This window comes from Dermochelys coriacea, chromosome 26 (assembly GCF_009764565.3).
Source record: "Dermochelys coriacea isolate rDerCor1 chromosome 26, rDerCor1.pri.v4, whole genome shotgun sequence".
Taxonomy (NCBI): domain Eukaryota; kingdom Metazoa; phylum Chordata; order Testudines; family Dermochelyidae; genus Dermochelys; species Dermochelys coriacea.
In genome coordinates this window covers 15778065-15789240 of record NC_050093.1, presented here as the reverse complement: position 1 = coordinate 15789240, position 11176 = coordinate 15778065, and the positions used below count along the sequence as shown (strand labels likewise).

At 56.8% G+C, this 11176-nt stretch overlaps 1 protein-coding gene across 3 annotated transcripts; it reads left to right on the top strand.

Moving 5' to 3' along the window:
• LOC119848760 (interleukin-36 receptor antagonist protein-like) lies at positions 1-11176 on the top strand. 3 transcript variants are annotated; one of them, XM_043503133.1, is made up of 5 exons: positions 1-121; positions 2267-2382; positions 8286-8465; positions 9340-9464; positions 10150-11176. In XM_043503133.1, the coding sequence occupies exons 2-5, from the start codon at positions 2313-2315 to the stop codon at positions 10357-10359; spliced, it is 585 nt and encodes a 194-aa protein (XP_043359068.1). In that variant the 5' UTR covers positions 1-121; positions 2267-2312; the 3' UTR covers positions 10360-11176. The 3 variants fall into 3 exon arrangements, with proteins under 3 accessions (XP_043359068.1, XP_043359069.1, XP_043359067.1); XM_043503134.1 differs by having other exon boundaries at positions 7-121; positions 2277-2382; XM_043503132.1 differs by lacking the exon at positions 1-121 and having other exon boundaries at positions 1752-2382.

Genomic DNA, 11176 nt, shown 5'->3' with positions numbered 1-11176 from the left:
AGGCCCATTATCCCAGGTGTAACCGACACTCCCTGCGGAGCAGGGCCCCTTAAGTAGCTGTGGAGCTGCCGGGCTGGTGCAACAGCACACTCCAGAGCTCACAGGAACTTGTGGACTGCAGGTACCGCTCTCCCTCCGGGTTCCCAGTGCCACAGGCCTCCTCTGCCAGCTTGCTACCCTAGCGCCTGGTGTGTCCTCTGGTTTCTCTTCTGGCTGGAATGGGGCTGATGGGGTATGGGCATATTCCCCGGGGCAACAGGGAAGGGCAGGAATCCAGTGCTTTACCAGGTGGGCACTGGGGCTGGGTTCAGCTAGGATTTACCAGCTGCTGGCTGAACAGAGAGCCCTTTGCAGCCTTCATGGCTGGGGAGTTAGCTGGGTACAGGGCCCTGCCAGGGCTGGCCTGGGCCCGAGCCCGAGCCCATAGCCTTCAGCATCACCAGCAGGTCTCCCCGTGGGTTGGCACCTCAGCGGCTGTAAAGCAGCAAAGCTCCACCGACTCCCCTGGGCTCAGGCCTCCATGGTCAGAAAGAACACCTAGGAGGACTATGACCTGCCACCATCCTGCACAGCCAAGTGTTCACTCTGAAACCTAGTGATGACCACAGGTATGTCACCATTGCAGACTAACATCTCTGCTGTTGCACATGTGACCGTCCTGGGACTGTGGGCAGATCCTGGCACCATAGGCTGTGTTGGAGAAGGATGCCCCCCTCTGCCCCAGTCTGAATCCCGGCTCCCTGGTTAGAGACACACTGATGCAGCCTGTCTCGAAGCCCCACTGTTGGACTTGATCCCAGCCACAGGCAGGGTCAGGCCTTCGTGATAGCCAGGAATCCTGCTCATTCCAGACTGATGCCAGGTGCCAGCCTCTCTCCCCCCAGGCTCAGCCATGTCTGGCACCCTGGAGTCACATGTGGGTTGGGGGATGCCCCACAGGTGAGTCCCAGCCCCCAAGCTGTACATGGAGGCTGGCCATGTGTGGGATCCCTGCCTTTCCAGGCTCCACAGGGCATGGGCAGGTGGCTGTAAGCACAGCTCGTGAGCCGTGTCTACACCCTCCACCCATGTGCCCCAGGAGAACCAGGCTGGCTGGAGCTGTAAGTTGGACCGGTAAGCTGGACCCACCCGCACCTGGGCTTGGACTGGCCTTGGGAGCCTTCCAAGGTTGGCTAACGCCAAGGGAGGGCACCAACAGGCCCCACCTCTGTGCCCAGTTCACACCGCTGGTGATCAGCAGTGGCTCCATGGGCATCAATGGGCCAGATCCTCTGCTGGTGTCAATTGGTGTCACTCCACTGCTGCGTGGGGAGCCCAGGGCTGGGCTAGCAGGGGTCTGTGGGTCGAGACTGAGGGGCACCAGCAAAGCAGGGAGGGAGAGTCCAGGGCTGGGCTAGCAAGGGGCTGCAGGTCAGGAGTGAGGGGCACCGGCAGGGCTGGGGAGAGCCCACGGCTGGGCTAGCAGAGGCTATGGGTTGGGAGTGAGGGGCACCAGCAGGGCTGCGAGGGGTGGGGGACACAACACTCCAAGGCTGGACTAGCAGGGGGCTGCGGGTCGGAAGTGAGGGGCACCGGCAGGGCTGGTGCAGGGAGCCCAGGGCATCCTGAGAGGTCAGCAGCCCGGGGCAAAAGTCTGGCTGTGATGCTGCTGTCTCTGGTCACCATCTCCCTTTGTTGACAGGGAAGCCACAGGAGGAGAGGAGCCAGCTGGAGACTGTGCGTGTGAAGTAAGGGCTGGGATTGGGCTGGGGTCTCCCTTTGGCGGATACACTGTGCCTGGGGTGGGGAACTCAGCACTTTCTGCCCTGTCCCAGCCGCCATCTCCCCCAAGGAGCTCTGCCTCCCCCTCAGCTGGGGCTGAGAGTGCAATGATGTTGACAGCCACTATGCAGCCTTCCAAATGGCTTGTGGAACTCCCTGCTACTGGATGTCAGCTAAGACCCCCAGCTGAACAAGCTGCTGCCCCCTGAATCAGCCAGGTGCCCCCTGTATGCTATGATGTGTATCTGCCCCCATGGCCAGCCCTTCCAGGGGCACATTGGGGTTGATGCTTTGCCCAGGAGGCTGTGATTGGGAGCGGGGGTGCAGAGAAGGGGGTGTGAATGCCCCATTGCCAAGCTTGTGAGTCAAATGTGGGTAGGTGACTCTGTGGAGCAGGGTCCCCTGCAGCAGGAGCTAGCTCTGAGACTGCTGATCTGTGCACAGGGGCGGCTACGGTGCAGGGCAACCGAGATCACTGACCCCAGTCTCTCCTCTCCAGCTGGAGAGCGCTGCAGGAACACCGTTGGCTAGGCTCAGGGGACAGGCTGAGGATGGAGCTGGTTTCGGAGTCAGTCGTGGACCCCGACATGGAGGAGCTGTTCAGACTTTTCTTGGACGAAGGTAGCAACCCAGGGGCTCAGGGCAGTTACGCCAGAGGGGGAGACGTGGATGCTGCTTAGCAACTGTCACGGAGTCCCCGGGCGATGCTCGGAAACTGCTCCCTACGAAGCCAGGCAGGACTCTGTTGAAGTCTCCTCCCTGAGAGCAGCCTGTCTCCAGGCCGAGAAGCTCACCCGGCTTCCACCTTCCTGGGTCTGAACTCGGAGCATTCAGCATCCTCTGCCCCTCCGTGCGCTTCCCACAGCGAGTCCGCCCAGGTGGGGTCCTGGGGAAGCCAGAGGGTCCTGCCCCACAACTCCGCTGTCAGACGTGACTCTCAGTTAGCCCGTAAAACAGAAGGTTTATTCGATGACAGGAACATGGTCTAACACAGAGCTTGTAGGTGCAGAGAACAGGACCCCTCAGCTGGGTCCATTCTGGGGGGCAGTGAGCCAGACAACCACATCTGCATTTCACTCCTCGTCCCCAGCCAGCCCCAAACCGAAACTCTCTCCAGCCCCCACTCCTCTTGGCTTTTTCCCTTTCCCTGGCCAGGTGGTCACCTGATCCCTTTGTTCTCCAACCCTTTAGCTCTCAGCTTGCAGGGGGGAAGGGCCAGGCCATCAGCTGCCAGGAAACAGGGTGTCGGCCCTTCTCTGTGTCCAGACCCCTGCACACACCTGCCCTTTAGGGCTCTGCAATGATCATACACTCTTATCCCACCACCTAGATACTTTAAGAACTGTGTAGGGGAAACTGAGGCACCCCCACAATATTCAGGGAAAACATTAAGAACATTCCCACTTTGTCACATCTCTCCCCCCTTTGAGACCAAACTGAGCAAGGTCACTTTAGCCGGTGACCTAGGAAACTTTGACCCCACCAACGTTTCCATGCATGCCCCAGCATCTCTCCCATTCCTTAGCGTTGGCTTGCATCAGCCCTGCACCCAGCCCTGTGTCTGAGGTGTCAGTGAACACTATAAAGACATTAGCAAAGTCTGGGTTTACCAGATTTACCGGTCCCTGGATTAGAGCCTCCTTCAAAGAACAAAAAGAAAAGGAGTACTTGTGGCACCTTAGAGACTAACAAATTTATTAGAGCATAAGCTTTCGTGAGCTACAGCTCACTTCATCGGATGAAGTGAGCTGTAGCTCACGAAAGCTTATGCTCTAATAAATTTGTTAGTCTCTAAGGTGCCACAAGTACTCCTTTTCTTTTTGCGAATACAGACTAACACGGCTGCTACTCTGAAACCTTCAAAGAACAGAGAGCCCTCTGGTACTGCTCGGTCCAGACCAGCTCGTCTGGCTTCCCCTTCTTACATAGCTTAGTGATGGGGCAGCTAGGGAGCTCAAGTGGGGTACAAACCTCCAGTAGTATCCCGCCATCCCAATAAAGGCCTGGACCTGTTTCTTGGTCTGGGGAACAGGCCACTCTGTGATTTTCTCCACCTTACACTTTTCAGCTTTTACCATCAGTCCCGCCTCCTTGAGGCAGCCCAGCACCCTCTTCATCTGGGACACATACTGTTCACTTACAGAATTAGGATGGAGACATCCCTTTCTCAACAACCTTGTCTCCCCAACAAGCTGGCCAAACACAGCCACTTGATTATAGGACTGTTTAACTTTCTTAACAGCTTTCACTCCATCTGAGACCTTCTCAAAGCTATCCACACTGGATCTTTCAACAGGAAAGTCAGTGGCTTCATGCACAACAGAAAATTTCTGGCTGTTAGGAACTGAAACTTTCTTGATTAAATCACTTTCACACCCTTCAGTTGCAGTAAACTGCTTGCAAAGACTCCATGAGGATTCCTTTCCCTAGGGGTTTTTCTATGCAACAATTCACCCGTCACAGAAATTCTGCCCTTAACCTCTTTACTTAGGGCTTGCTCTAGAGGAACACTTCCCTGAGCCACAACAGACTCTTTCTGGGTCTCACTTACATCCAGAATTAACTCTGGCCCATCAGGCAGATTCTTACACAATCCCCTTTCATGCAAACTTACAGACTTCCTAGATAAAAGGTTAGAAGCCTTCTCCTTCCCTTTGCCACACACAAGTTCAGGAATCTTTTCCTTCTTGCTACCGGTTTCCACACCCTCAGTAGGTAACACAATCAAATCACCTTTCTGCTCTCCTTGTGCCCTGGCTAGGATCTCACCCTGATTAGACAGAGTTGCTACACCCTTTCCCAGCCACACACTAGCAACAGGCAAAATACAAGCTCCAGAATTGTCAGGTCTCTGGGATTTTGCATAGACACTAACTGGATGCGACATAGTTACAGGGCCAATCTCCCAAGCAGACACAAACTTAGGACCATTCCCTTCCTGGGCTTTAGTTGAGTCCAGAACCAACTCTGAGACAACTGCACTATTCTCAACCATCACAGGCTGAAAGGCCCCTTCTGTCTGCTCCACAGACAAAGAAGAGCCGGAGACACTTTCTCCTTTACCAGACACACAGCTCGGGATCTCATTCCCCTGGTCCCAGCACACAGGGCTGTTCACAGACAACCGCTTGGAGACCAGGGTAGCTCCCTCCATAGGCAAGTCAATACCCCTGACAGACACAGGCACGTTTCCTTCACTGTCCCAATTCTCCACCCAGCTAACAGGTAAAGTGCAGGGACACTCATTTTCCACTCTCCTCGCCTTCCCACAGTGCTCAATAGACAAAGCCATCCACTCAAAAGGCTGCTTAGGCTCATCCAGACTTTCCTTCCCAGGCACCTTGACATTCCCAACAGATAACCTGCTGCTCTTCTCACTAACCTGAGCTATTTCCAGCAAAGCACAGTTACCCTTCTCAGGTTCCTTTTTACAAGCTGTGTTCTCAAAGCTCTGTTGTCCTTCCCTTACCAACCTCTGCTTCCACAAGGGACTAGATGTTCAATTCTCTGAGAGACTACAAGTCCTATCCAAAGTGTCTAGAGATGAGACTAGACCTGCCATCTCCTGCATTCTCCAGAGATTAACTACCCAGCTTTTCTGCTCTGCAGACTCAGCTCCCCAGTCTTCCATCTCGCTGGCTGGACCTGGGGTCACAGCCCCGCTGAGCCCTATCCCTGGTAGCTCCATCCTTGCTGTGGACTCACTTCCCAGCAGCACCTCTGGACCAGGCAAATCTGGTTGGTAGCCGACTTGCCCGGCCTGTGCGTTCCCCCACTCAGCTGGGGTCTCAGCTACCCCCTTGCTCAGCACTGCCCTTGCTTCCCAGTGTGGGCAGGCAGCGAGCTCGCTGCTTTCCTCACTGCATCAGAGACAGTGTGAGCCCCTTCTCTGCTGTGCAAGGGGGTGGGGAGCATCTCTTTGTCCCACCCAGCCCCAGGGGTCTGGTTACAGGCAGGCAGGTATCCTGAGTTTAGCAGCTCCTCTCCCCTGCCAGGCAGGTCATTTGCATTTTCACTGACAATTTCCATCGTAGTCAATTGGTTCCCTGGATTCAAATTCAAATCCTCAGCCATTACAGGAGCAGGGCCTGGATCTGGTCCCAAAGAGAGATAGTCACCCCCCCAACAGGACCTCACAGCCGATATCCTGGAGAACCCCAATTACCAGCCAGCCCCATCCCTCCTGTGTCTGCACAGGGATCTGGGCTATAGGCAGGGCGAGGGGCTTCATCCCTGGGAACTTCATCCAGGTCACACAGCACCTCAGCATCTGGTGAGCCTCCACACAGACATATAGGCCAGGGCCAGGAGTGGGAGACTCTGGCTGACAGAGTCTATGACCTTGGGACCCAGCAAGGGAGCTAGATACCGGGGCTTTTCGGCAGGGTCCCCGTGGTTCAAATCGCCAGCCTGCTCAAAGACAGTGAGATGGGCATCCACATCCCCCCCTCCTTAACCAGGGGCAGCAATTTAGTATTGAGGTTCCCTGCAGAACTGGCGCCCCGGGGTCTGTCCCCACTCACGCCTGGGAGGTCCCCTCTGCCTCTCCGCTCCACCATCGCCAGTTCACGCTGCTGCTGCTTCTGAAGCTCTTTCTCGGGCTTTCGCTGTCTCTCACTGTCCTCTTGTTCTCTCGGACTCAGCTCCAATCCCGTCCGTCTCCGATCCCCTGATGGGGAACCCGATCGTGAAGATCCCTGTCTGGTCAGGGACAGGAGTCTTGGGGGTGCCTGGCTACCACTCCAGCTACTCCCAGATCCTGCTATAGCCCCATTTGGGTCAGGAATCTGCTCCTTAGAGCGGTCATCATCCTCCAGCTGCACGATTAACTGTGCTTTGGTGAACTTTCCAATGCGCAACCCTCTCTTTCTGCACAGGGTTACAATGTCCTTCTTAAGGAGATGGTGACAGGCCATCACTCCGCTGTTCCCAAGTTGTTGTGGACTCACAGGCCTGTGTGCTCTCAGCTCCCCACAGTTTCCAGGGAGAACCCCTAGTGTGCCAGCCCTTCTCGAGGTCACCACCTCTTTGCCAGCATCGAGCTGCAGATTCCTCCGCCCCGGGACCGGGACCACTCGCTGCAAACCCCAGGGGAACCCTGTTACTGCAAAAGTCCTTCTCTCTCCCAGAGCCAACCGCAGGCTCCTCCACCCCCAAGACTGCTCACCGCAGTTGCTGGGGGACCCCATTACTGCACAGTCCTTCTCGCTGGTCACAAACTCCCAGGGGTTAACTGCCCATCGAAACCGCTCCTCTCTGAGCCTTCAGCACACCTGGTTCTTGTCAATCCCCCTTCGTTTTACTGCTCCCCAGTCAGTTACTGCAGGAAGCGCCATCCACGGGGTGCAATACATCCCACCGCTGCCACCAGTTGTCATGGAGCCCCCAGGCGATGCTCGGGAACTGCTCCTTATGAAGCCAGGCAGGACTCTGTTGAAGTCTCCTCCCTGAGAGCAGCCTGTCTCCAGGGCAAGAAGCTCACATGGCTTCCACCTTCCTGGGTCTGAACTCGGAGCATTCAGCATCCTCTGCCCCTCCGTGTGCTTCCCACAGCAAGTCCGCCCAGGTGGGGTCCTGGGGAAGCCAGAGGGTCCTGCCCCCCAGCTTCACAGTCAGATGTGACTCTCAGCCAGCCAGTAAAACAGAAGGTTTATTCGATGACAGGAGCATGGTCTAAACCAGAGCTTGTAGGTGCAGAGAACAGGACCCCTCAGCTGGGTCCATTTTGGGTGGCAGTGAGCCAGACAACCACGTCTCCATTTCACTCCATGTCCCCAGCCAGCCCCAAACCGAAACTCTCTCCAGCCCCCACTCCTCTTGGCTTTTTCCCTTTCCCTGTCCAGGTGGTCACCTGATCTCTTTGTTCTCCAACCCTTTAGCTCTCACCTTGCAGGGGGGAAAGGCCAGGCCATCAGCTGCAAGGAAACAGGGTGTTGGCCATTCTCTGTGTTCAGACCCCTGCACACACCTGCCCTTTAAGGCTCTGCAACGATCATACACTCTTATCCCACCACCTAGATACTTTAAGAACTGCATAGGGGAAACTGAGGCATCCCCAAAATATTCAGGGAAAACATTAAGAACAGTCCCACTTCGTCACAGCAACTTGTCTGCAGTGCCCCATGCCCACAGGGTCCATCACAGCCCAGGGCCCATCCGGTGAGGCAGAGGCTGGGAGACCAGCAGCTGGAGGTCCGGGGGGGAGTCTGGTAGTAGCAACTGTGTAACCACAGCTAGAGAAGCTGGCTGAGATCAGGGTGTTGCTCAGACCCCGTCCGAGATCAGGGCCCCTTCGTGCCAAGCACTGCCCAGACCTGACCAAGATCAGGGCCCTCTCGTGCTGGGGACCCCGGTGGCAGGGGGATGGGGATCCCAACCATGGGAGTGCGGGGGCAGGGAGGGGGACTCCACTGATGGAGATGTGAGGCAGGGAGGGGGATCCGCAGGCAGGGGGATCCCAGTAGCGGTGGGGGGGAGGTCACACAGCAGCACCTGGGTAATGGACTTGTTGGCTTGTTTCCCAGCTGCCGAGGGCGGGAATGGGACATTCAGCACAGAGATTGCGAAGTTACCCACCCCTGGCTTCCAGCCGTCCAAACAGCCGCTCCACTACTGGATCCGTGACACCAGCCACAAGGCCTTCTACCTGCGGGACAACAGGCTGGTGGCCGCGAACCTGCAGGGCGAAAACGCCAGCCAGGAAGGTTGGTTGCCCCCAGGGTCCCTGCTGGGGTTTCACAGTTGGTAAATTCACGCCACCCCCTTCCCAAAAGCCCCCTCCGCACCTGGCTCCAGCCTCCTTGGTCCATTTGGCTCCCAGGCACCGGGAGATGCCAGGCAGGGCTTTGTCCCCACACAAGTCTCCTGGTAGTTTGCAGCCAGCGATGCCCACCCCAAGGAGCTAAGATAGCAGCAGAGCCAGGTGCCCCCTACACCACTCGCTTTGCTGGTCTCCCAGTCTCTTTCCAGCGGCTGGCATGTTGCACACTAATGGAACAGCTGCTAAGGGGAACCCTTTGCAACAAGAGTTATTGGTCCTACAACCCCAGGAAGGGCGGAGCATGGTCCTGAGCCCACACCCAGACCCTCCACTGTTCCTAGGGCCAGTGGGAAATCAGGTCCCAGCCTGGGGAAATTCCCACCTTTCGAATTTTGTTTCCATCCCGAGTTGGGGTGAACAGTCCAAATCTCACCCAGCAGGGAGGGGCAGGTTGGGAACGGGAGGGAAGTTTGATGTCACTTTGCCAGGAGGGATTGAACCGTGACCGCCCCAGCCACTGTAGGGCCTCGTGGGAGCTGTAGTTCACTCGCCTCATTCTCCTTTTCTTCTCTCTGGGCCAGGCTTTCCAGTTGGACTACAGCTCCCAGGATGCACTGCCATGTAAGACCCATGATTCTACCACAGTGCATCCTGGGAGATGTAGTCCAGCCAGGGAGCCTAGCCCATGGATGACAATGGGGCCACGAGGCAGTGAGGGGGGACCAGGAGCATCCCATGCTGGGAGGTCAGTGACCTGGCCTGCAGAGGGCCCTGGCCATGATTTGATCACATTTCCCCCTCCTGATCTCCCTCTGCAGAGAAGGTCAGCGTGGTCCCCAACAGGGGGCTGGAGCGCAAGAAGTGTCCCCTGATCCTGGGCATCAAAGGCGGCAGGCAGGGCCTGTCGTGTGGAACAGCCAAGCAGCCCCGGCTGCAGCTGGAGGTGAGTGCCATGCCAGGGACCCCCTGCCGGCCCCTCCCTGAATCTCCACTGCGGGGTTCTCAAAGCCTTGCTCAGAGCCAGGGCTGGACCAGGACGTAGGGCCTACCACCCAACATCCGGAGCCCACCTCCTGGGGTCACGGGAGTGCCCCACACTCTCAGCATTCATCACAGAAAAGTTTCAGAGTAGCAGCCATGTTAGTCTGTATTCACAAAAAGAAAAGGAGGACTTGTGGCACCTTAAAGACTAACAAATTTATTTGAGCATAAGCTTTCGTGAGCTACAGCCAATGAAGTGAGCTGTAGCTCACAAAAGCTTATGCTCAAATAAATTTGTTAGTCTCTAAGGTGCCACAAATCCTCCTTTTCTTATCACAGAAAAGGTTCATCTCCAGCCATCCTGGCTGTGCAGAATGGAACTGGAGCACAGCCAATGCCTGAGTTTGCAGAGAGCCTGAGCCCACAGGTCAGAGAGGAGGGAACAGCCCTGGCCTCTCAATGGGCCTGGCTGGGTTTTGGCCAGTAGGCCCCAATCCCGCTCCCTAGTCATACAAATAGTCACCCCTGGGTCCCAGCTCAGCCTCCCAGCCCCACACCCATCCCAGCGCCGAGGGCTTTGTGTCCGGCTGTCCACGGCACTGCTAGTTCTAACCTCTTCCCCGCGCCCCTCCCTCCCCCCCCCACAGGACATGCACCTCACTGAGCTCTTCTACAAGTATGAGGAGGCCAAGCGCTTCACCTTCTTCAAGACCTACAACGGCAGCACGCACCGCTTCGAGGCAGCTGCCTACCCAGGCTGGTTCCTCTGCACCTCAGCAAAGGCCAACGAGCCCATCAGCCTTACTGCCCACCCGGGGGAAACCGCTATCATCGACTTCTATTTCAAGCGCAAATAGCCCCTGGGTGGGGGCCGGGCAGCAGGAGCCAGAAACCAGCCCTACCCTGGGGTATGGTGCTGCTTCAGCCCTGCCCTCTCGGCAGCTAGCCGTGGCAGGGGGGTTAGAGCTACCCACCCCCAATGGGAACCCCCAGGAGGGCGTGGCAGCCTCAGTTTCCCTGTCTTCCCTGGGCCAGTCATCTCTTTGACTGGCCAGCGCCTGAGCCCCTGGCATATCACTGACCCGTACGTGCGACGGGGCTCAGTTTGTCTCCCGGCCCCAGCACCTTCCCGGGGTTGAAGTCTTAGCTGGCATGAGAAGCAAGCGACTGATTTGTACCAGATCCCAAGTGGGAATGACACAGCCACTTCTCAGCGCGCACGAGGCCTGGCCCCCCTTTGCTCCCTGTCCCGTTAGAGGGGCTGACGGAGGCACTGCTCCATACTGCTGATGGGAAGAGATCTTGGATTTTAGCCTGGGGACTGTGTAACTGGCCTGGCCAATGGGGGATCTATGCACCCAGCCAGCAAAGAACCCGGGTCACGCCATAGCTGGAGGCACCTTTGGGGTCGTTTGCTTCAGCTGCTGCCCTGAGGCGGGATCGAGTCTGATGGGTTTCTCCAGCCTGTTCTTAACCCTCTTGTGCCGGGGGTCCCACAGCCTGTAACCATCGGGGACCTGCTCTGGCACTGGGCCAGCCATGATGCTAGGAACTGTCACTCTTGTTTCAGAATAGCAGCCGTGTTAGTCTGTACCCACAAAAAGAAAAGGAGGACTTGTGGCACCTTAGAGACTAACACATTTATTTGAGCATAAGCTTTCGTGAGCTACAGCT